Consider the following 24,810-nt stretch of genomic DNA (forward strand, 5'->3'; position numbering starts at 1 on the left):
ACATAGTTTGCTACGGTGAAATTATTGGGAACATTTCCGTCTGGTTTGCCCAAGGAATGTTTTAGACCAGATACAGAAAACTGGGCTGATGTTCTAACCTGATAAAAGTTATCTGGGCATCCTTTTTGTGTCTCTTAATGAAGAGAGACATAGCTCATATAATTCAAAATTAAAAAGTGCTTTCCCATTGACTGTTAGATTGAGGTAAAAAAGTTAGTTTAGATTGCAGACTCAGAAACGTGACCTCTTTTTGTAGGGAGAGCTTTAAATATCTTCTCATTGCCAGAGTCTGCTATAAAGTATAGTAGAGTTTAAGCCTAGTAGCTCTTACTTCATAGATGCTATGAAGAAACTTTGCTTCTAGAGCTTACATACTGAAAAGAAATACTTTTTATGATAATGAGGTTTCATATTCATTCTCAATTCACAGACTAATTTACAATTCCTTTTTGGTTTTATTATTCTGTGAGAGGAATGTGTGAGCATTTTGGTGTATCTTTTCAGAGAGAAAGGTCAAGTAATTTTGCATTCAGTTAAGGATGCTGTGCTGCTTCTGCAAGTTTTAGGGGTACTAATGAGAAAAAGAGGAGGTGAAAACTTTGTTGATGACAAGTAGTTGATTAGATTATTATGTTTCTTGGTCAGGTATGTTTTCAAAAGCGAGTATTTAAGAAGGTTCATATTTAATTGAACAAGGCTCTTTGTGGGGGAGATTGGACTAGATGACCTTTAAAAGTCCCTTCCAACCCAAACTGTTTTGTGATTCAGTAAATCTGTGTAAGGGCTTTTATGTTAGACAACTTCTATTAACACTTCAATGAAAAAATGTCTGTAGATATTGTATAGCATAAATAAAGTTGATGAAAACAAAAGAGATTAATTATTTGCATCACATTTTGTTAAAACACATTTGGTTCGACCAAATGATTCAAATATGATTAATAAATGGCATGCTTGTTGTGAGTAACTGTGAGCTGAGTGTGTGTTCTGAAAGCAGTGTTCTTTTGCATTGCTATTACTCTAGATATTGTAAAGTCACTAGGGTTTGATTTGGTCTGTTATTTTTGAACAATGTGCTTTCCGTGAGTCTTGAAACACAAGCTGTGCTTGAGCTGTTTTTAATTGGTTCTGGTTTTTGTTAAGGTAAAGGGGAGTGTGTGTGTCACCTGGCCACCCTCCTGCTCTTTTCCTACATGTATATTTAACAGTTTGAGTCTACACTGTTATTTTTGTTAAGTACCTGAAAGAGTTTTATGGAGATTGAAGTGCTGGAGTGTGGTGAGAGACAAGAGAGATAACAGAGGGGATTTGGGGAACCAACAAATAGAGATTAAACTGTATTAAGGGCAAGTTTAGGGATCCTGGCTGTGAATTGGAGACTAGGTCAGTGCATGTTATCTTCTTGAATAGGATTTTGTGCCAAGTCCAGACTAGAAGTTATATATTGTAACCAGTCAGGTAGGAAGAAAAGAGGCTGAGAAAACAGAGGGAACTCTGAAATGCCAATAGGAAAAAAAATCAAGTTTCCTGAAATACAGAAATAGTTATGAATATTTTATGTCACCAGTTTCTTTCCATGACGTTTCCCTCTACTCTGTGATATGAGTTTAGACAACAAACACACAAGCCAGTGTAACAAAAACAAAACTCCATACAACCAAATGACAAAAAATACCAACCAACCAACAACAACAGCAACAACAAAAAAAAACCCACAGAAAAAACCCCAGATAAACAAACAAAACCACCACAAAAAACAATCAACCAACCAAATAAAACCCCCAACCCCCTGGACTGTTCCAAAGGTATCCAGGACAGTATTGCAGTTTGTCTTCCTAGTCATCTGTGAAGTATATGTGAACACACATGCTCCATGGAAATGAGATTCACACGGATAAGACTGATGAATAATGTGTGTCATTCCAGGTTAAAAAAAAAAAAAAACCACGAGAAAATGAAACTCAGAAATTAATTTCCAGAGTCCAAATAGAATTGACTTTGTCCTGGGAACGTGGGGCTCAAGTTCTCTCTGATAGAAGCATGTGCAACTCCCATCTTATTCTTAAAATGACTCCTGCATGGTTTCTAACTAAATTAGTATAGAGAAGTTTCTTCTTCTTTTCTAACTACCGCAGAATTTTTTCAAAACAGAACTGAGCAAAGTAAGAAAATTAGGCATTTTTGGTTTGTTCCAGTCATTAAACATCTAAACATAGTTTGCCAGCCGAGAAGCCATTGTATTCTTTTATGCTGGTTGCCAAGAGGCCTGTTCTTACTCTTTCAGGTCAAGTGAGCCACACATTTTAAGTATTTAATAGCAGCCAGGGGAGGTTCCTCACAGCCTTTTAGATATCATTTTTGGTAATTTTTTTCCCCATGTGAAGTCGGAAGCAATAGGTAGGCATTAGAAAATGGATATTACAGGTTTACAGCAATCGTGTATGCTATATCCTTCCTAGAAGGTGCAGCATTATCATTATATCTGGTTAGCTTTTGGGATTTGCCTTAAAAATGTAGCTTTGTATGAGCTACTGATTTTAGTAACCTTAGTTGCTCAGTGCCTTTGTCTTCATACACTGTGGGCACTTGCAGAGGTGCTGCACCTTCCCTGGTAGCTGTGCACCTTCTCAGCAGGCACAGTCTCCAGCTGCCCTTGGCGCTGCTTCCCCTGCCTTGGTCTCAGGCAGCTGCTCCAGGGCTGTTATCACTGTGGCCTTGCACCTGCACAGCGTCATTACAGCAGGGTTTCTCAGGAGTAATGGACAGCACTGTGGGAATTGCCTATTTTTTTTTTCCTCCCCCTTTGGGTGTAGCTTGTGGTTTATGGCAGGGGATGCAATAATGTGTGAGGACAGAAGTTAATGACCAGCAGGCGCTGAGTCAGCAGTTGCCCTGGTCAGCATGTGCTCTACTAAATGCCAGCAACACTGTAAGAAGTAATGGCTGAGGGGGCTTGAGCAGCTCCTGCTGAAATGTATATGGTTAGTACAGAACTACAGACTGTTTAGGGTTGGAAGGGACCTCTGGAGATCACCTAGTCCAACTGTCCCTGTTAAAGCAGGTTCACCTGGAGCAGGTTGCACAGGATCATGTCCAGATGGGTTTTGAATATACCCAGGAAAGAAGACTGCAACCTCTCTGGGCAGCTGTGGGGGTCCAGGGAGTCCCTCTGAACCCTCTGTGGGTGAGAGAACCCCCCTGTCAGACCCCTGAAAGACCCCCGAATAGAGCCAGGGGGGTCAGAGAGCTGGGTCCTGCACCATGGGAACATCTGCCTTCTCTCAGAGAAGAAATGCAACCGTTAAGTGAATCTAGAGTGTGAATTAGATAGTTAGCATGTAGAAAAGGTAGTTTTTAGGATTGTTTATATTAGCAGCCACGAGGCCAAGATGGAGAATTTGGGGTGTGGTGTCTTCTTTCTTCTTCTTCTTCTTGTTCTCCACGTTGGTGAGGGATGCTGGGAATCACAGATTGGTTGGGGACAAAACTAGACATAGTAATAAGATATTATAGTATTGGAAAGATAGTGTAAACATAGAATACATAGTTTAAGGTATAAAAGATAAGTCCTGCCTTTCGTGGGCAGACTTTCGTCCTGGATGCGGTGCTGATCAGACTGCTGCTCGCGAGCGTGAACACTGTATCGATAAGAAATAAAAAACAAACCTTGAGACCGGACGATTGTCTCCTGCAGCCTTTCTTCAGCAGCTTCAAGAATACCCTGAGCCTTGAACCACCATCCTATGTCCATCTGAGTGGTCTTGGGCACAAGAGACCCTCAGACAGTGACAGGCAGCTTGTTTCAATCTTCTGTTACCCTCAAAAAAGTTTTTCCTTATATTCAGATGCAGTTTCCTGTTTCAGTTTGTGCCTGCTGCCCCTTGTCATGTTGCTAAACTTTGCTGGAAAGAGTCTGGCCCCGTCCATTGACACTGTATTTAAGATACCTGTATGAATTGATAAGATCCCCTCTCATTCATCTCTTCTCCGGATTACACAGACCCCACTCTCTTAGGCCTTGCTCCAGTTCCCTCATAATCTTTGTACCCTCTATTGGACCCTTCCCAGTAGTTTCTGGTCTTTCTTGGGCTAGGGAGCCCAGAACTGGACTCAACACTCCAGATGTGGCCTCACCAGGGCAGAGTAAAGGGAGAGGATTACCTCCCTCAACCTGCTGACCAAGGGAAAAATACTATAGAGGAGCCATTTCTTAGACTGGAGAGAGTCCAGGGGAAGGGCACTCATCTGGGGGCCCCCAGCACTTCTCTTTCCAGCTGGCTGCAATGTAGAATTCTTTTTTCTCTTTCGTTTTTATTTCTTCCCCAAACCACTTTCACGCTTGGAGTTATTTTAGTTATTGTATCTACTAATAAATCTTTGCATATGTGAACCTGTCTCAACATTTTTTGTGCGACTACCTGTTTCCCTTGCAGATTTGCAGCACCCCATTCTCCCTCCTTTTATTTTTACCTGATGTGCTAATTTACTCATTAAATAATTCAGGGGAGGTTACAGCCAAGATGTGTGTGTTGTATAGGGGCTGTTTGTATAAATGAAGGCCAGAGGGTTAGTCATGACTGTGTGCTCCTCTGGTATGCTGTTTTTAGTAACAGTTCAGTATTGTAAGAAGGGCTTGGATTAAGTTTAGTAGCAGAGTGCCAACAGCTGATTATCTCTGTTCATTGGGATTTTTTTCTGTAGTGTAGGGGTTTTTCTGTCTCTAGAATGACAAGAGATTTATGGTTTTAGTTAAGACTAGAATATGTTTTTGTCCATTCCAGAATAACATTGAGGGGAAAACTGAAATGACAAGGCAGATTGGTTTTATGAATTATGTATTGTGGAAGATACTACATGGTGTCATACCACTGTAAGCCAAGTACAATTAGGATGTGAACATGCATGCATCACTAAAATATGCAATAAGTGTTCAAGATCTGATAATTGTTATTGATTATTCTTCTTAATTTCCTTCTTCTATTATAAAATTGTCTGGTTTGCCTCAGAAAATAAATGCTCTTTTAAATTCTTGCAGATTTCTGCTTCAATGTCTTGAAGATCTTGATGCCAATCTACGGAAACTGAATTCACGCTTGTTTGTTATCCGTGGACAACCAGCAGATGTTTTCCCCAGGCTTTTTAAGGTAAATGCCACCTTGCAGTTGTTGTTTCTATCCACAAATACGACCAACAAACTAATTACAGCTAGGAATATTTCTTGTACTGTTTCATTCAGTGCAAGTTTTTCATGCAAATACTAATCTATCTTTGCAGTTTCTCATTTAAGGTTATTTGTGTTAGTTTTGAGTTTTTCCTCTCTAATGTACATATCACCCACTGAGCTGAGTTGTTTTTAGACTTCACTGTTTTTTGTTTCTTTCTTTCTTTCTGGAAACAGAATTGATTTCAAATGGTTTGCTAAGTGTAGGAACTGTATATTACTACATTTTCCTTTACAGGTTCCTTTTGTAGTACTGAAAATTTTGTGCACGTGAATCCATGTTCAAAGCCTGACCTGTAAAAGCAATATTTTTTTTAGGCCAAACATCTACTGTGGTTGCTTTTTTGGCCATTAAAGGTGACTTAAGTTTTTTCCTAGTAGTAAGATTGTTAAAAGCGCAGTGTAACTAAAAAGTAATTTTTAGTGAAAGAAATTTAAGGCTTTTGTGGGAAAGAGTCTTACTGAAGAAATTAAAGCTGTGAGTGACTGTCACTGATAGTAGTATGTTGTCTGGATAGTAGTGTATTTGAGGTAGTAATACTATAATGAATACTTGTCAAATTGATTTGAAGAGTTTTTCAGAATGATTAATTGAGGTGACTGAAACAAGTGAGACTGAGGGTGCAAAAAGAGATACTAATTTTTCCAAAGAAGTCGTATGTTCAATATTTTTATACCTAGGACTTCAATAGCAGCCTGAAAACTCAACCCATACTCACATTTCCATCTTCATTATTGTGATTTTGTTGTGAAATGCTAACTGGATGATACTTCGACTGGTTTTTCCTTGATTTCCCCTTAGTGAAGAATTTCCTGGAGGAGTACTGTGGCATTAGCTGGTGCTTGCAACCCTCAGATGTTCAAGCTTGTTACATTTGTCTGCCAAACTTAGTTTGATTGTGTTTAAATAGGGGCAAAGGTCTTCCTGTTGTGTATTGCCTTCTGGATTTGAGCAACCTGTAACAAGTCTTAAATACTTTAATGACTACTTTGGCAGCTCCCGTTTCAGATTTTGCTGCTAGGCTGTTCTTTCTATGCCTGGCAGCATTGGATTGCCACATTTTTAGAATATTAATTTTATTGCTGAGAAGAAAATTAAAATAATTTGTAATCAAGATAGCGTACAGCAATCAAAAAAGAACATTCACATATGTCTGTGTCTTCTGTCAAGTTAGTGTGTTTGTCATATATTGGTTCACTTAGGGACTTTTCAGAACATCCTCTATGCTCAAACAAGTTACTGAAGCTCTTGAGTATTTCTTCATTTTTGGCTGAAGTCTACCTGGAACATGCATCTGTGTTATATAATTACATCTCACAACTTCTTTTGCCAGAGCAGTAGCTGTACATCAGACACCTGCAGTGCAGTGAAGGGCTTATAACACTGAACAAAGCTTTTCAGATCATCCCTATTAAATGTCTCAAAGGTGAGCAATGATCCTGACACTGAAGTACGAGCACATGTGGAAAAGATAAGTTCAGTTGAGTTTGGAAAAATAACTTCAGTTAATGACTTAAGGAAGGAGATAGTGGAACTTCTGTAGAGCCCTTTCAGGTGTCAGGAGCCCTATCACAGATGCCAGTATCTGTGGATTTCCTGGGAATGAACATATCACAGCTGTTTCTTGGTAAGGCTTTCCTTTTCTCAGATTGAACAATTCCTTCAAAAGGCAGAACACTGATCTATCTTTATCCTTAAAAAAGACATCAAACACCTTTAGGTTCTTTCATTTCAGTTAAGTTTTGGTTTGTTCTTGCCTCATCCTCTTCAATTTGTCCTGGTCTACTTTCTGTCTTTAGTTCTTTGGGCTTGGCTCAATAAAGAAAATAGAATTGAAACAATCACTAATTTTTTTAATGCATCAGTGTTGTTAAAACCGTTCAGCAGTATGAGTATGTGCAAAATGATCTGTGTCCATGATTCTTCTAATTGCCTGGCTCATGCTGATGTGATCTAGGTGTATTCACATTACACAGCAGTTATCTCAGAGTTTCTTCTTCATCCCTTAGGGATGTGACTCTGTGTCTTGGACATGTTTTTTTAATGATCTTCTTTGCAAAAAGCCAGAAGGAAAAAGAGTTTGGAAAGGTGTCTGCTGCAACTTGTCTGACAGTGGTTTTATGTTATGAAGCATTATGAAATGGGAAGTAAATGTTATGTGATGATGTAGGAAGTTGCTTGAGGATTCAAAGCTTGCTGGGTTAGTCTTGGCAGGCTTAAGGATGGCGAGATCCCAGCCTTGTTTGAAAGAGCAAACACTCCTTGGAATAATCTATCCTCAGGGCTGGGCTTCATTTAGGAGAGAGCTGAAGTCTGGAAATGAAACAGCACCCCAGGTGATTAGCACTGAGTGCCCTTGTCTCTGGTTTGAATCCAATTCTCTGAAATACTATGGTGTATTAAACCAAGTTATTAAGATTCTGAGGGATTAGAAAGATGTTTGAGTTTGTCTGGCATGGTGGCTTTCTAGGATCATCTTGTGCATACTTCCCCTTTCCAGTTTCTTACTGTTGCAGAAGCCTTAACCATTACTGATCCCATTGTTCCCTTCTTTTTCCTCACCTGTGACTGTTGGTCTCGGTAACAGCATCTGTGCCAAAGAATATTAGACTTCAAGGCATAAGGTGTTCTCTTTGTAGAAGATAGCCCTTTTTTTTTTTCTTTAATTAAGAATTTGAAGATTGTGAGAGTGAGGAGAACGGATTTGGAAAAGGTAAAGAAAGTCTTTGGTGATAGGGTGGGGCAGTATTTCCACACCCCTCACTTGAAACGTCAGTTCTGCTGTTAAAGTTGACAGGCACGTGTGAAAAGCTTTTCTGCAGAGCAAGGTACTGATGTTGATCCTTGTTCAGAAGACAGCCTTTGTCATCTTTCCCTTTTGTTGAGTATCTTAAGGTGTGTGGATCCTAAAGTTAGAGATGTGTTTTCATAATTGGCATAGAAATTGTTCCATTACAGTAAGCACCCACAGTAATAGGACACATGGAGGTTTTTTATGCTTGATAACTACTTAGATGCCAAAAAGTTCAAGTTTATTTTTGTTATTCTGGGTGCCTAATGTATTTTGGACCTTTCTATAGCTCTGAATAAGTATCCACATGTAAGAGCTGGTGTTCCATTCTGCCCCTGTCCTAGTTCTCCTTTCCCTGACCCTCCATCATGCAGCTGAGTTGCTAAAGGACCACACTTGTGGTTTGTGTTGTAGGAATGGAACATTGCAAAGCTTTCTATTGAATATGATTCTGAACCATTTGGGAAGGAAAGAGATGCAGCTATCAAGAAGCTGGCCAGTGAAGCTGGAGTGGAGGTCATTGTTCGGATTTCTCATACATTGTATGACCTAGACAAGTAAGTCATCATTTACCTTGGATTTTAAAAAAGGAGGAAAAAAACTCTTGGAATTGTATGTAGTATTTATTTATATATTGTGGGCTACTTTCTATATCGAACAGTTCGTAGCTAGGAAATCTACAAATTTGCTTTGTTTTGCTTTTATCTATCCATCCAAATTTTATAACATACTGGGTAGAACTTCAAAACTCCAAAAAATGATATGTAACTGTATCTGAAATGTGGTTTCAATTTGGAGTTCTTTTGAAAATAATGTTCATGTTAATTAGCTGGCATTAAGTTACTCCAATATGGCTGTAATTCCTCTCAAATAACATCTGGTTTTATCTAGTTGTTTTGTTTGTTTTGTCTTTATTTCACTTTTTGTGAAGTTATGAGAACTCAAAAGTTATGAGAAAATCCTTGAAGTTTTTTTTAAGAACTGTTTCCTACTAATTATCTATTCAATAAATAATTTGGGATTGTTTGCTATCCCTGTATTGCCTTATTTAATATCTTGTTTATATTTTTGCACAGATCTATTTAATGGATTAGTGTTAATTCCCTATTATAGAAACATAATCCACAAGCTAGTTACAAGTATGACTTGTCTTCTCTTAACATGAAGTGACTTATTGTGGTAGCTGCCCATTTTATTCTGCCACAGGCTGATGTATAAGAGACTGTTAGACACATGGGAGGGCAGTGAAATTGGAAGTATTTACTTTTTGAAACCAGTAGCTGACTTTTTTTAATCCCAAATTGAAAATCCTTTTTTTTTCCCCTCCCACCCAAGCACCCTGTTAAATAAGCATTTGGTTCCATCTACCACTTTGTAAATTTTTCTTTGACGTTTTCCTTTTTTCCATGACTTCAGATATATTTAAAATGGCAATGCAAAAGATGAAACTGTGTTTTTACAGCAGTCAGTGTATATAAGCTACATGTTAATTTCCCCCCATATTAAGACAGTTTTAATATCAACTACTGTTCTCAATACCGGATGGGGAAGGTGAATTTCTTTGGATGTAAATATTGTGGCCTTGTACATGGCTTGGATACTCCTGTATGTAGCTAGGATCTCTTGTCTGCTTCTGATCTTTTCTTTGCTTTGAACTGTCCGTGTTCATTATGTCCTTGTTCATGAGGGAATTCCTGTAACCCAGGAATGAAGAAAATTGACTTGGTTATAAACAGTTAATTTATATGTTTCCCTAAGTGGGGAAAGAAGGATGGTATATTTAAACTAAATTTCTGGATTACCATGTGTATTTGGAATTCTATGTAAGGTGGAGAGAAGTAAGAAGATATTTCTGTGTATGGGTAGGTATGTATATTTTATAAGAAAAACTGTTAAATATTATTGTCTGGCATGCTTCTTTTCTTTTTTTCTTTAATGTAGAATCATAGAATTAAATGGGGGACAGCCTCCTCTTACTTACAAGCGATTTCAGACCCTAATTAGTAGAATGGAACCCCTGGAGATGCCTGTGGAGACTATAACCCCAGAAGTAATGAAAAAATGTACTACTCCAGTTTCTGATGACCATGATGAGAAATACGGTGTGCCATCACTTGAAGAGCTGGGTATGTTCTAAGATTGCTTTGACATTTTGAAACAACTAAGATGTAATCTACCACAAAAAGCACAATACTCAAAACAGCAAGTGAGGTCCTGCTAGTGGTTAATTTTTAACCTGATGCAATTATGGCATACAAAAGGAACAAAAAAAGATAATCCACTGTAAATTTTGGTTGTTTTCTGGTAAATGAGAGGTCAGGTTCAACTGTTTTGCTTCTCATAATACAGCATAGCCATTTTCCCAAATAATCATTAAGCTACTAATGAATAGTCTTTGATGCTTCATTTAGTATTAAATATACTTTATATCTTTGTTCTTCCGGTCATTAATCGATCATTTAACAAACTAGTTTAGAAAAACCACCCTCTTTTCTTGATATACAAAAAAAAGATAATAATAAGACAATTAATTACTTTAGAAGGCACTGGGGGGGGAAGGTCTTATGTTTATATAAATGTAATTTAAAGGAATAATATCAGCTATTGTCCTGTGAAACTGCTCATCTCTTTCCTGTTTCCCCACACATCCCAAAATACAAGCAAGTGTGCTATGACCTCCAAATTGCTAATAAAATGGTCTGGACAGATTTTGGTTAACCTGTGACTGCCTTGTCTAGTCCATTTGAAGTCTCACAAAATAGACCTTGGTTTTTAAAGCCTTTATAAGAAGACATGATCTCACTATACAGTGGTTAAACTACAGGCAGACATGTTCTCCCATTCATCTGGTGAGCAATCTTGGGGCAGGTGGGAGAATGCAGAAAAAATCTGATTACCTTCTTTTTATCTTTCTTTAGAGGCTCAAGTACGTGTTTATAATCAAATTAACAATCTCTGTTATTTAAGTTGAGGTCAGTGATACCTGGGAATGTTCTGAAGATGGCACTCATGCTTTACCTTGGTGGAAAAGATTTTAGATATCCAGTAAATTACAAAAGCAATTGTTGCTTCCTAGTAGTAATTCTAAAAAAGTTATGATTTTAGGATAGCCTGCATATTGCCCATTTGAAAAATGATAGAGGGGTTATTTCATTAAAAAAAAAAAGACAAAAAATCAAACCCAGAATTGGGACTGAAGTTAAGACCATTCAGCATCTAAAATTTGATTTATATTAATGTGAATATAAAAGGAAAAACTTGAGGTTTTGCTGCAAGTTAGAGGTATTTGGATATGCTTTGAGAAGACTTGGCTGCATATTGATTTAAAACACACTTTTTCGTGCTTCCAACTTAGGGTTTTTCTCAGGATGCAGTAGTCAAATATCAATATGCTATAATTTTCTTGCCTTGCAGTGTAAGCAAACAAGCAATTTCCTTGTTCCAATTTATCTTTCAGGTTTTGACACAGATGGTCTGCCTTCTGCAGTATGGCCAGGGGGAGAAACTGAAGCTCTCACACGCTTAGAAAGACATTTAGAACGAAAGGTATGTTTCAGATCACTGCAAATCTGATGTGTCTGGGAAACTTAGTTATTCTTTGCTGTGAAACTTAAAGGGATTTGGGCAAGTTGTGTTAGAAAAAAATCAAACTCACGAACTTGTATTTGAGGCCTCAATGATATAAATCAATACTCTTTTTTTTAAAAGGTGATAGTGGATTGTCTTTGATATGAATTTTAGGGACAGTCTGTTTTACTCTTCTGTACTAAAAAAAAAATATTATATTTATTTTTAAAGTAATTTTATTTGAAACATACATTTTATAACTTTGAAGGGGAATTTCTCTGATAACTAATGTATTGCTAGCTGTCTAGGTTTCCAGTGTATTTAAAAGAAAGGCACAGATAGTTCTGGAAGACAGTCCATGCCTTCTGCATTGAGTTGGTTTACCTTCTAGAGGTTCTGCTGATGCAAAAGGAATGCCTGTGTATCGTAGGTGACCTGACCATCTGTCCACTGTTTGGATTCAGTTACAGACAGTGTGTGATTTCTCCCTTTCTAAGTTGCTGTGTAGCCTCTAGTCTGATTTTGCTGTGTGGGGTTTTGTTTTGTTTTTTTAAGGCGTGGGTAGCAAACTTTGAAAGACCACGGATGAATGCAAATTCCCTTCTGGCAAGCCCTACGGGGCTTAGTCCTTACCTCCGCTTTGGCTGCTTGTCCTGCCGGCTCTTTTATTTCAAGTTAACGGATCTGTACAAAAAGGTAGGACTTCTGTGTAGTCAGATATGTATTGTTAGGTGCCATGGGTTTCCCCTACTTCTCCTAATAAAATGTTTTTCTTTAATGATGTTCTTCAGGTAAAAAAGAACAGCTCCCCTCCCCTCTCCCTCTATGGCCAGCTGTTATGGCGTGAATTTTTCTACACAGCGGCGACTAACAATCCACGGTTTGATAAAATGGAGGGGAATCCTATTTGTGTTCAAATTCCATGGGATAAGAATCCTGAGGCTTTGGCCAAATGGGCAGAAGGCAGGACAGGTTTTCCTTGGATTGATGCAATTATGACACAACTTCGTCAGGAAGGTTGGATTCACCATTTAGCCCGGCATGCTGTAGCATGCTTTTTGACTCGAGGTGACCTCTGGATTAGCTGGGAAGAAGGAATGAAGGTATTGTTTCTTATTCTTGAATTTCTTGAAGTGCCTGTTAAAGTTTCAGATAGTCATTCTAGAATTGTTACTGTGTGGTAGAAGTTGAATTTTAAAGCTTAAATTGTGGGTAAAACTAAATTGGTTCTGATAAATCAGGTGTGCTGAAATTTTGCATCTTGAATGTCCTCTTTTATTGGGATGTTAAGAGTGTTTGTTGCAGTCAGGTCTGAAATTCTTTTAAATTTGAGATTTCTTCCTAATTCTTGACAAATAAACATGGATAACTATTGTAATTCAGATTTTTTTTTCCAGTCATTCTGTGTGTGAACAGTTTCTGTTCATATCTTGCATCTGCTTCCCTGCAAAGGGGAAGTACTATGGAAATTAAAGAGAGAAAACTAAAAACTGAGAATGTCCTTTCAGCAATTTCTGTCACTTTGCCCAGTGTTAGAACTGTGGGTAAAGGCAACATGATTTGGCTGAAGGCTCAATGCAGTTAATTTTATGCGAGTATAAGATGCAAGTATAAGTTCAAATTTAAGATGTCAGGTTTTTGAAGAAAACAATGGAATAATTTATTCTCGCTAATTAAGCCTTTGGATCAATTTTGCATATTTAGAAGTGTAGCATAACTTTTACTGAGCAATAATAATCTATGAAAAATTGAGAATCAGACAATTTTATTTTTAAAATCTAAAAAAAAATAATTGCCATCAGGATTTTTACCACATTTTTGTATATATAATCATAGGAAATTTCCTTTCTTAACAAATCAGTTGTAAGCAAACACCTTTCAGTTTAAAAAATTTTGGTTACTTCTGAAGTTCACAAATACAGACATTGAAGATGCACATACATAGGTAACTCAGTATATTACAGATAAATTACTCTGTAAATTACAGATGCATGGCAGCTTGTCCTTACTTTTGCAATAATGCAGATACATGAAGGCCCCAGACTTGTGCAGTGGAAAGATGCTCAACTCAAGTTTCCATAGCTAGCAGAAGTTAATCTGGCCTTCCACATTGTGTTATTTCTGAAGTCTTACTACATGGCAGCATCTAGTGGAACAATTGTGTGCTAACACACTTCATGTCTAAAGATCTTGTTGCATTATGAGTCACCATCTATTTGAAATGTTTTTTGAAAGTGCTTTAAGATAAATTCTGTTTTTTCAAAATAAACTTTTTTCCTAAGTAGTTGTAGATATTTAATAGAAGATACTTTTGTAACACTTATTCAGTGTATACTGTGGAATCAATGCATTATTAAGTATATGGAGAAAGAGATCAAGAGGTCATTGTTTAATGGTATAACCTTATTAAGACCTTGTATAGGAATAATAGTTGATTTTGAGTGGCAGTACTAAGATGTTGAATTTTTAGTGCCTCGGCACGAAGAAAGATGGTTGCTTTGGAACATTTGAAAATTATGCAAGTTTGAAAGGAAAATCAGAACTTGAAAAAATATGTATCTGTTCTTAAAATACTTCTAGGTGCACTGTTTTTGTAAAAGGTCCTTGAGCATTGCCTTTCACAGAATGAGGCTTTGCTCTGTTTTTTGTCAGCCTGCATTGCTAGTGATTTGACTAAGCAGATAAATTTCCTTTATAAAGAGTTAGTACTGTCTGTGTTGAAGATGAAAAAACAATCAGTGCTGGAAGCTTGAATGTTTCACAGCTACTGAGCTCCAGATTTAAAGTAAAACCCTCATAAATCTTCAACTTTCTCATATTTTGTTTTATTTTATTTTAAAAATATAATAGGGGTAGCAAATTAGAATTAAAGTGTTTGGAAGATTTTTTTTTTTGGTCTTCAGACCAGAATTCATTATCTGTCACACCATCCTTCAGTGTTCTTGGTGGTTCATAATGCCTCCAGGAATTTGAGTGTGTTCTCAAAACTGTGATCAACTATTAGCCTTCAAGAACACAACTTCTGCATATTTGTGCTGTCCTGAAACTCTTGAATTCTACTCTTAGGATTCCTCACATAGGGAGGACATCCTGTGCAAGTTGAGGTATTCAGACTAGCAGTTTGAGTTCAAAATGTACTTTGTATGTTCCCTGTTTTCTGGAAGTTTGCAAAGCTTACTCAGCTGTGATGTGATGAAGTAATTCTTCTGAAATCAGCAAATGCCACTTGGAAGTCATAAGGCTCCAGCCATCCTTTAGGGATTCATTTTTCAAGGATGTGTTTGTGTAAGAATGTTTAGCTTCCTGAGATGTTTACAAGTTTGTTTACGGGATAAAAGTCTGGTTTTGAATATTTTCTTTTGTTTTTTTAGTTTGGCACTGAATGCTGCTAGGTAAGAAAGTGCTTGAATTAGAAACTCAGGAACTAATCCTGAAAAGTAAGTGTCTTGAAAATATGCCATGCCCAGACTAACTTGTTGCACTGATTTCTTAAGGTCTTTGAAGAGCTGTTACTTGATGCGGATTGGAGTGTGAATGCTGGAAGCTGGATGTGGCTATCCTGTAGTTCCTTCTTTCAGCAATTTTTCCACTGCTACTGCCCAGTGGGTTTTGGCAGAAGAACTGACCCAAATGGGGATTATATCAGGTAACTCACAATCCAGAAATTGCAGTGATTGGTTCATGAGTGTTGCTTAAACTATTGAGCAGCTTTAACATGACCTTTTTACCATTTTTCTTATTTCTTTAAAGACGGTATTTGCCAGTACTCAGAGGTTTCCCTGCAAAGTACATCTATGATCCTTGGAATGCCCCAGAGAGCATCCAGAAGGCTGCAAAATGTATTATAGGAGTTAATTATCCCAAACCAATGGTAAACCATGCAGAGGCAAGCCGTCTGAATATTGAAAGGATGAAACAGATCTACCAGCAGCTTTCACGATACAGAGGACTGGGTATGATTATAGATTATTTATTTATGTAAAATTCTCACCTTCTAGCAATTCAAAATTTAGTCTCAGCAGTAGAGAGTCAGGGCTAAGGGCTAAGCTTGGGGGAGGTGATCAGGGTTTGTATCCAAGTAAATATATGTAACTGAGAAAGGAAAGAGTTTGAGGGAAGTGCCTCTCCAAATATTGCCTGGATTTTTTTTTCTATGGGTCTTTGGAAGCATTTTTGCTTAGCTGGGCCTTTTGTGCAATCTGTTAAACTCTCATATAGTTAAGTTTTAGTACCAATGATTAGAAATTTAATATGGTTGATAACTTCAACGATACTGTATTTGCATATGCAAATGCTGTTGCAGAAGTAGGCATCAACCCAGCCCCTGGTAGATTCTTCCCCTTTGCTCCGAGAGGTAAACTGAGAGGTAAAGCATTTTACTGCTCAGGAAGGTTCACATACTGGGTATTGAATCAGGATATGTTGCATTTAAACCCAACACATTGGATATGTGTAACTAAGGAATATTGGAAAAGGTATGCAGAATATGATGTAGAAAAGTTTAAGTTAAGTAAATGTGAACTAAAATTGTTTGGTAAGAAACAGAAGCAGGCAAGACAGAGAGTGTTCTCTTGTCATAAAAGTAAACCACTCAAGGTGAGGGTGGAGAATTCGCCATCACAAGGAAAACAGAATGCTGCACTTGATATTTTTTTCATTTCTATCTTTCTTTATATATTTTGTTTTCATTTTTAGGTCTTCTTGCAACTGTGCCTTCTAATCCAAATGGAAATGGAAATGGTGGCCTAATGGGCTATTCACCAGGAGAAAGCATTTCTGGTTGTGGTAGTACAGGAGGTCAGTCAAATTCTTTCAATACGTAGAGTTATTGGGACTGAACTACATGAACTTCTTTTATAATGCCCTTGCCATTTTGTATTATAAGGAAGAACTACTTTTATGAAACAATTTTAAGTGCAAGTCACAAATATTTTCAAACTTATTCACTGTTTGATAGTATTTATATAGACATCTTTAAATTATTTTTTTGTCTCAAATATGCAAATATTTTTCACCTGTGTTTTTCCCCCTCCAAAAATTACCTCTTAACTAGTATCAAACAATTTGATTTCAAAGGCATTTGAATATGATTTTCTCCTGGAAGTGTATAATATTTATATTAAGGAGTGATATTTATAATAAGAAGTGACTTGTGAACTTCCAAGTGAGAATTATTAACTTGTAAAGTTTTCTAATGCTGGCATTAGATTGCTTAGTGGAATTTACTTCCACTAAGAAAAAATAAGAACGCTATTAAGTTGGTATTAATCCATGGTGTATCTTAAATTCTTAAGTGCTATATATTCCTTAGACTCTTCAAGGTAGAAGGATGTGGCAGAACTGGAAATCTACTGGGTTGATATTCTTCATAGGCTTTAGTCAAGGTTAGAAGCAGATTGTGGAGGAAGATGGACCTTATTGTTCTTAGCCAGTACAGTTCTCCTGAAGATTTAAAATACAAACTCCTTAAAGCTGGGTGCTTGAGCTTTTATTTCTTACAAGTTTAGGACGTGTATAAGACAAGAAGGGTTTATTTTTAAAAAATTGACATTATGTGCACTCTTTTCTCTTTAAAATGCATTCATGTGTACATGTACCTACACTTTTCTTATCAGAAATGTATTCCTTTTGTACGAGGTTGAGTGAATTTGGAAAGCAAAAAACCATTAGGGCTTTGGATCTGTAATGAGTTGGTTTGAAAAAAAAAAATTAAAAGCCACAATAAAGAGGGGGTAACCCCTCCCCACATTTTAAATCCCAAAACGGGAGTTGTACCTTCTGTTATGTTTAAGTCTTCTCCCTGCCTCTCCAGGAGCTCAGCTGGGAACTGGTGATGGTCATACTGTTGTTCAGTCATGTACACTGGGAGACTCTCATTCAGGAGCAAGTGGAATTCAGCAGCAAGGTATTATGGCAGTGTCTGTCTATAGAGGATCTTCAAATGCTTGCAACTATGGAAAACCAGACAAAACTTCAAAATAGTATGGATAGATTTGGGGTGACAGCTGCTGTCCACAACATGAACTGACCTTGTTTCTGTTCTTGAAACACTGAAAGTATTTCTTAGAGTGAGCTTGCTTGTCTTGTAATTTTTATCTCTAAAGTGCTCATCTTGAGCAGTATTTCTGTGTTTTGAGTGGGAGGGATCACAAGTGTGACTAAGCAAAAATTAATAAATATTATCCTAGGCTACTTTAAAAGAAACAGAAAACCAGAAGTTCATCATGTGCATTGGATAGCAAAATTTGTATGTTATCTTTTCCCTGATTTCACTACCACTCTTTCCATATATAATTAATTTCCAGTTTTGTGTCGATAGCCTCTTATTGTGGAAGCAAATTTTTGTTATTTTAACTATACAGAACCTTAAGCTGTGGTTTGTGATAGATCCAAGTTGCAATGAAATTTAACCCAACTGTTTGTTTCTTTGCAGTCTTAACAGAGGTGGTGTGTTTACTGATCAGGAAAGGCTGTAATCTGTGTTTTGTTTAAGCACCCAGAACGTAACTGGAACACCGCAACTGTTCAGAACAAGAAAAAGAAACCTTGCAATTGCTTCTGCTGATTGCACTATTCATGCAGAACACTCAGTTTCAAGGTTGCCAGTAGATAGTTTACATTAATCAAAAGAAAGTTCTCATCTTTCTTTAAAGTTACTTGCTTTTTTTGTTTTTTCACAACTAAGTTATGCCAGGGATTCATTAGCATTGCTATAACAAAATAATAAAAAGGGTAAGGAGACTTGGCAGAAGTAATGTCAAAATTTCTAACTTCTAATTAAAGTGTTTGGATATACAAGCGTTCTGCTTGTTGAAAATATAATGCATAAATATATATGCACTAAATGTTGTTCACTCTGCAGATATAAATGCATATAAGTTTAACTGCTGTAGACTTACCATGAGGCTTATTTTTCTTTTACATAAGAACTCTTCTGCATTCATGATAGTTTCTGGCAAGATTTTTCTTGATGATGGAAAATAAATCAATTGGCTCCTTTTTCTTGTTGTAAAGAACATGATTTTACACTTGCTTGCAGCTCTAAATTTTATGTAGTATAATAAATATCTACTGTATCTGAACAGGTTACTGTCAAGCAAGTAGTATCTTACACTATGCTCATGGAGACAATCAGCAATCACACTTATTGCAAGCAGGTAATTTAAACAAAAATGAAAAAAAACCCCAAACATTTTTCTTGGATATATAAGGGTGCAATAGAGTCTTAATGTAAACACTGATTTTAAATTATCAGGAAGAACGGCCCTTGGTACTGGCATTAGTGCAGGGAAACGCCCAAATCCAGAAGAAGAAACTCAGAGCGTTGGACCAAAAGTCCAGCGACAGAGCACAAATTAAACTGGTAAGATCTGAGGCACCTTAAAGTTGTCAAAGTTCTGTACAAATTTTGTGTCTGTGATAACATTCATGTCACTGCAGTGCAAAGGATCCTGAGGTATTGCTGTAAATGTCTTCTGGGGACTGTACAAACAGACAGTACGAAATTCTGGCTCTAAGAGATTTGTGAATTAGGAAGTAGTTGCAAAAATAGAGCCAGACTGAAGATTATCAGACACAGATCCAGGTATTAATGAAAGGAAGATGGATAACTGTGGTTTTAATACATTAGCAGAGCTGCTTATGTAGCTTCAGTTACACTCTGCTCCCACATCTCACCTTAAGTTGTGCCAGTAGCAGTTTGTTGTGAATGTATGGTGACCTCAATCAGGAGACTACGACAACTTAAAAGGAAGAGCTCAGGGCCTCGATTAGTTTAGATCTGTAAGTGGACTAAGCAGAACATGTTTCAGAGAGGTACTGCCAAAAACCTGTAAAATGCTGATGTGGTTCTTAAGTGTGAAGATGTAGGGACCAATATAAGATTTGAAGATGTGAGCATCTTGTCATTGGTCTGTAATTGAAGCAGGTTGCTCAGACTGCCCAAGTTTGTCAAGCTGTGGTGAAAAAGACTTGAATTTGGAGAAGGCATTGTAGATGGATGCACACAAACAGGTGTGAAAATGTGGAGAGAGAAGCAGAAAACTGGAGGAGGAGTTTTGTGTGTGTAAAATCATCAATGTAGGGAAGTCAACTGTAGTTTCTGGATAAAGTTTGGAATAGGACAGAGGAAAGAGAAGGCCAAAATTGTTATACCTCTTGTCCCAGTAAGCTTGATTTGAGAGGAACAAGGAAAATGACCTAAAAAGAATGAAGACTAAATTAAAGAGTGCCAAATAATGGAGGACTATCTGAAATAAGAGGGGACATGTTTTCAAGACTGGGAGTGCAGCTGCAAAGGTTAAAGGTGATTGAGATATTTAAAGAAAATCAAGTGGAGCACTGGTCGTTGTGAAATTTGAAGAATAAGTAAGAATAGCACAACAAGCGAGATAATAGCACATGGAGAGACGTTGGAACTGGAAAACAGGGATTCCATACAACAAGTGTAGGAGATACATTCATCATCTCTAGAGATAAAAAGGGAAATTCAGTCTACTTCATTTGGTTTTGACAGCAAGACCTAATTTTGCTTGTTATACAGCGGCAGCACTTTGTCAAAGTTACTGTGGTGCATTAGGAACAATTGTGTCGTACTGATGTGATTCAGTGCAGAACCACAACATTGTTTCCATAATGCTGTCAGTTGAGGAAGTGAGCTGAGACCTTAGTGAGTGATCCATCTGCTATTTTCTCACATACTGGAAGCCCTCTAAACTGCTTCTGTATTCTCAAACTGATTTCTGTTACTTGGATGGGCCTGAGTGGAACAATTCCAAGAGAGTCTGTGTTTCAGTAGCTGTCTAATCCTTAGTATGTGTAGATTCATTCAGCATCCATGTTTTGTATTGCAGAATTCCTTAGGTGCTCGTGTCTGTGTAGAAGAAGTACCTGCAGAGCGAACGCCTGGTTCCTGTCTAAGCTCTTTTTCAATTGAGAGACAGGTTGGAGGGGTTTTTAGTTTGGCAGGGAAGATGATTTCGTTAGGGGTGTTCAAAGCATGCTGCAAAAGCATTATAGTAAATGCAAACATCAACAGAGATCATACTCAAAACCACTGCTGGCAAAAGGTTGTGCACTTCTAAATACCACTCGAGTACGGAGGCTTTTGTTGGGTTTTCTCTTATTTTGTTTCTTTCTCCTTTTAGCCTCTAAGGTGAGAAATAAGAACTCTGAGTATTTGGGCCAATACAGATTGGGACAGGGCTTCCTGTGTTGAGAAGGGGGGAAACAATATTGGTCCTTTGAATTACTTTTGGCTTTAAAGACTCACATTAAACTGCTTAAGAATATTTTTTTTTTCTTTTTTTCTTGCAGCTTGATTGGAAGAGAAGTTTACCACTCAAAGAACACATGGGACAAAATTCCTGCTACTCTGTATTGGAGCTAAAGTGTTGTGAGAGTTCATGTTCTAAAATTACATACTTTTTCATAAATTATTTTCAATTGTTCTCAGTTGTTGTAAACAAGTCCAATTTTTGGAATGCATTATTTCTAACTGGCATTTCTATGGTTTTTAACTTTTTAATGACTCTTTCACAAAGGGCAAATTGAGTTTTGTATATAAAGTATTTGGTGAAGAATTTGCTAACTTATTGTAAATATAAATATTCATGATTAGTGATAGACCCATCAATATATTTTTGATAATCTTTCATGTATATGGTAGTAGGAAAAGCTATAGTGCTGCTCTGAAAAACAGATGAAAATAGAAAGTTTGGAAGTTTTAAAATTGTTATTTTTAGATTCCATACTTGAGCTCTGTATGATCAACTTCATATTTTCATAATGTAAGTGCTTAGGACTGTGTTTAATCAAATACAGTAGTTGTAACCATAATTAATCACATCTGTATATAAAACACATGCCAATTTTAGTCGAGTTGTAAAATTTTCATGTATATGTCCAGTCCTTGTATTTCTCAGTTGCCTTGTTCAGTAATGACATACCTTGTTAATAAAAGAAAATTGTATATATAGATATATATGTTCGTCTGTTGTGTATTCTATTGCTCCTGCTTATATTTCCAAACATAACTATTTCAGGAAAGAAGAGAAATACTATCTTTAGACTTAATCTGGAAGTCACAAACAATGAACTATATTATCTTTTACTTCCAAGTTTCATGATACTGAAGCAAAACAAAATTCAAATTATCCAGGGCTTTTTCTTGAAACTGCGTGTATGTATTCTGACCATTAAATATTTTTCACTGATATATTTATTGTTTCTTCATAGTCTAGGTGTCTGAGTTGGTTTTTTTTCCCTGCTATAATTATAATTTACTTGATAGTTGTGAAGTTTTTCCTGCAATGCATTTAATTTGCTGCTTTTTGAGGATGTTGATTTCAGACTTGCTTGAATGCTCAGTCAATACTGTCTCTAATGTTTAGAGCAGTTTGTATCTAAATGTTTTCTCAGACCATTAAGATCTCTGAAGATGCAGTATGAATTTGCACGTGACTACTTGAATGGGCGCCCAGATTAAAATCCTAGAATATTTGAGTTGGAAGGGACCCAGAAGGATCACCGAATCCAACTTCTGGCCCTGCACAGCACCATACCCAAGAATCTTAGGCACCATATACCTGAGAGTGTTGTCCAAATGCTTCTGTCACTGTCAAGCTTGGTGCTGTGACCACTTCCCTGGGGAGCTGTTCCAGTGCCCAAACACCCTCTGGTGAAGAATCTTTTCCTGATACTCAACCCAAACCTTCCCTGACACAACTTCAGGCCATTCCCTGGGTCCTGTCACTTGTCACCAGAGACACAGAGATCAGTGTCTCCCTCTGCTCTTCCCCTCATGAGGAAGTTGCAGACTGCAACTGCGGTCTCCTCCAGGCTGAACAGACCGAGTGGCCTCAGCTGCACCTCGTACAACTTCTCCTCAGACCCTGCACCATTCTTGCTGCCCTCCTTTGGGCTCTCTGGGACCTTTAGAGCCTTTTTATATTGTGGCACCCGTACTGCCCCCAGCACTGGAGGTGAGGCTGCCCCAGCTCAGAGCAGAGCAGGACAATCCCCTCCCTTGCCCAGCTGGCCATGCTGTGCCCGATGCCCCCCAGGATACAGGTGACACTCCTGGCTGCCAGGGCACTGCTGACACACATTCAACTTGCCAGCAACCAGGACCTTTCCATGGCACTGCTCTCCAGCATCTTATTTTCCAGCCTTATCCCAGGTGCAGAATCCAGCACCTGTCTTTGTTAATCAATAATTAATATCAGCCACGTGAAGTTTAATTCTAAAGTGAGAGGAGTTAATTATCTTGCTCTTAGTATCACATTGGTGACTTCTAGACAGGGGGCACTTCTGTGTGTTGGTTTAAAATTCAGATTAAACTTCTGCAACAGCATATGTAGCTTGTGGCAAAATAAATTACCATGGTATTAGATTTTAGATTGTAGTCAATGTAAATATCTCTACATACTGATTTGTATACAATGGCAAAATCAAAAGCACTCTAAGAAAACGGGCATGTCTACTGTCTTGAGGCAGAGAATGTTTGAGATTGATGGAAAAAACTCAATAGTGAGAATAGAGAATAAGATGCTAAGTGTTTTCCACAGACCAGTCCAAATAAAATGGAGGGGTTCCCTAGGGACATACATAATAAGCAGAAGAAGCAATTCTTTTTTAAGTAGTCTAAAAATAGGAAAAAAATAGTCCTAAACTGCTTCAGACATGTTTTACTCTGTCAAGATAATGCTGAATTTTTCTGCTAACCTTATATTAAAAAAACCCCATACCATCTAAATTAAATATTCCACCTAGATTTTCTGAATGATTAGGCTATGAAACTCCCACAGAGAAACTTCATTAAGAACATCTGCTTAAATATTACCTTCCTCCAACCAGTTTGCAAGTTCAATAGGTGAAAGAAGAAATTTCCCAAGGAGTTTATTTTTATGGTAAAGCAATTCCCCCCTTCTTAAGTGCTGAAAGAAGCATTCCTGTTCTTGGTGTAGGCAAATCCTTGGATTTGCAAAAGAAAATCACTTGTGTGCTGGCTTGGAGTTGTTCTGGGCTGTGGTGGAAGAAATGGTCTGTGATCAGTTTAGTGTGAGAGAGGGGAGAAGTTGCCTTCAGAGTAGCAATAGCCTCATAAAAGCCCTTTGCCTCATATTCTTCCCCTCCAACCTACTGAGTGCTGTGACCACAAAAATAAATTAAAATAAGGGGAAGGCTTTGTTTGCACATTAAAAATTACTAAAGCCATTGTAACCTAGGGTTTTTCTCCCACCACCCCCCTAACCCCCTTGTGATTTTTCAAGGAATTGGACATGTGCTATAAATCCAGTATGGAATAAAGGGTGAGATATTGTTGCTTACTAGATCTCTCCTCCAGAAATGGATCTTAAAATACTCCTCAAAAAAATTCTGTTCCCGAAGGATTTAGCTGGCCCTTCTCTGGGCTGGTAGGAGACGGGGAGAGGAGAGTTTGCAGGCTTGTGGTTTGTGGGAAAAGAAAAAAAAAAAGTACTCTTGGAAACCTGCAGGAACAATTTTAGGGGATATTTGGGATAGGAAAATACGCCAGTTTTGAAACGTCTTTAAGCATTTGGGCGTTTGCAAGGGAACGTTGTGTGACCCTTCTCGTACTGTTGTGTGTACACGTATTGTACTGGTGCTGCTACGTGCTTATGGAGGTTTTTGAAAGGAGAGGAGCAAAAGGAGCTAAAACACAAAGCCGCGAGGTTCCGGGTGCGTGTTCGTGCCGGTGTTAATTTGCTAATTTAATTTATGTTTTCCCGCGGCGGCTGGCGCGGAGCGGCGCTGGGAGCGCGGTGCGTGTGGCTGAGGGCGCCGCGCCGGCAGGGGGCGCTGTGGGCGCGGCCGTGAGGGGAGCCCGGCCGGCGGCGGCGGCGAAACCGGCTGCTCGTCACGGCAGGTACTCCGGGGAAGGGAAAGTACTGGGAATTACAGAACGGCTCATGATAGCTACCCTGTGCTTCCCGGTCAGAAACCAAACCTCTTCTGTTACTCTGAAAGTCGCTTTTCAGGAACACTGCCCTGTGTGCTTGCCTGCACAGACACGCATTCTCTTTTTCAAATGCATCTTGCCTAGAGGTTGTTTCCAAAAGCCAGTTTGTAAGTATTGTCAAGATTTTTACCTGTTAGAAATGTTTGCTGGGCTGGCCCTTTTCGGACCGGAGCATGGAGCCAGGACAGCTGAGATCCAGGTTCTTGTCTCTGCTCCATCTGCAGGTAAAGCTCTCCCCATTCCCAAAG

The 24,810-nt window shown here is 38.0% G+C and overlaps 1 protein-coding gene across 2 annotated transcripts in view; it reads left to right on the forward strand.

Moving 5' to 3' along the window:
• CRY1 (cryptochrome circadian regulator 1) overlaps positions 1 to 21,562 on the forward strand; it is a 40,084-nt gene extending 18,522 nt beyond the window's left edge. The window contains exons 2-13 of one of the 2 annotated variants that reach the window (XM_056508258.1): positions 5,036 to 5,144; positions 8,428 to 8,570; positions 9,955 to 10,139; positions 11,471 to 11,559; positions 12,136 to 12,276; positions 12,372 to 12,683; positions 15,075 to 15,226; positions 15,331 to 15,533; positions 16,276 to 16,377; positions 17,393 to 17,485; positions 18,666 to 18,737; positions 18,836 to 18,943. In XM_056508258.1, the coding sequence (XP_056364233.1) occupies positions 5,036 to 5,144; positions 8,428 to 8,570; positions 9,955 to 10,139; positions 11,471 to 11,559; positions 12,136 to 12,276; positions 12,372 to 12,683; positions 15,075 to 15,226; positions 15,331 to 15,533; positions 16,276 to 16,377; positions 17,393 to 17,485; positions 18,666 to 18,737; positions 18,836 to 18,939 (1,705 nt within the window). In that variant the 3' untranslated portion in view covers positions 18,940 to 18,943. Of the gene's footprint in view, positions 1 to 5,035; positions 5,145 to 8,427; positions 8,571 to 9,954; positions 10,140 to 11,470; positions 11,560 to 12,135; positions 12,277 to 12,371; positions 12,684 to 15,074; positions 15,227 to 15,330; positions 15,534 to 16,275; positions 16,378 to 17,392; positions 17,486 to 18,665; positions 18,738 to 18,835; positions 18,944 to 20,895 lie in introns of those variants that run through there. The other variant, XM_056508267.1, reaches the window with a different exon arrangement.
• The last annotated feature ends 3,248 nt before the right edge of the window (positions 21,563 to 24,810 follow it).

This window comes from Oenanthe melanoleuca, chromosome 1A, assembly GCF_029582105.1.
Source record: "Oenanthe melanoleuca isolate GR-GAL-2019-014 chromosome 1A, OMel1.0, whole genome shotgun sequence".
Classification (NCBI taxonomy): Eukaryota; Metazoa; Chordata; class Aves; order Passeriformes; family Muscicapidae; genus Oenanthe; species Oenanthe melanoleuca.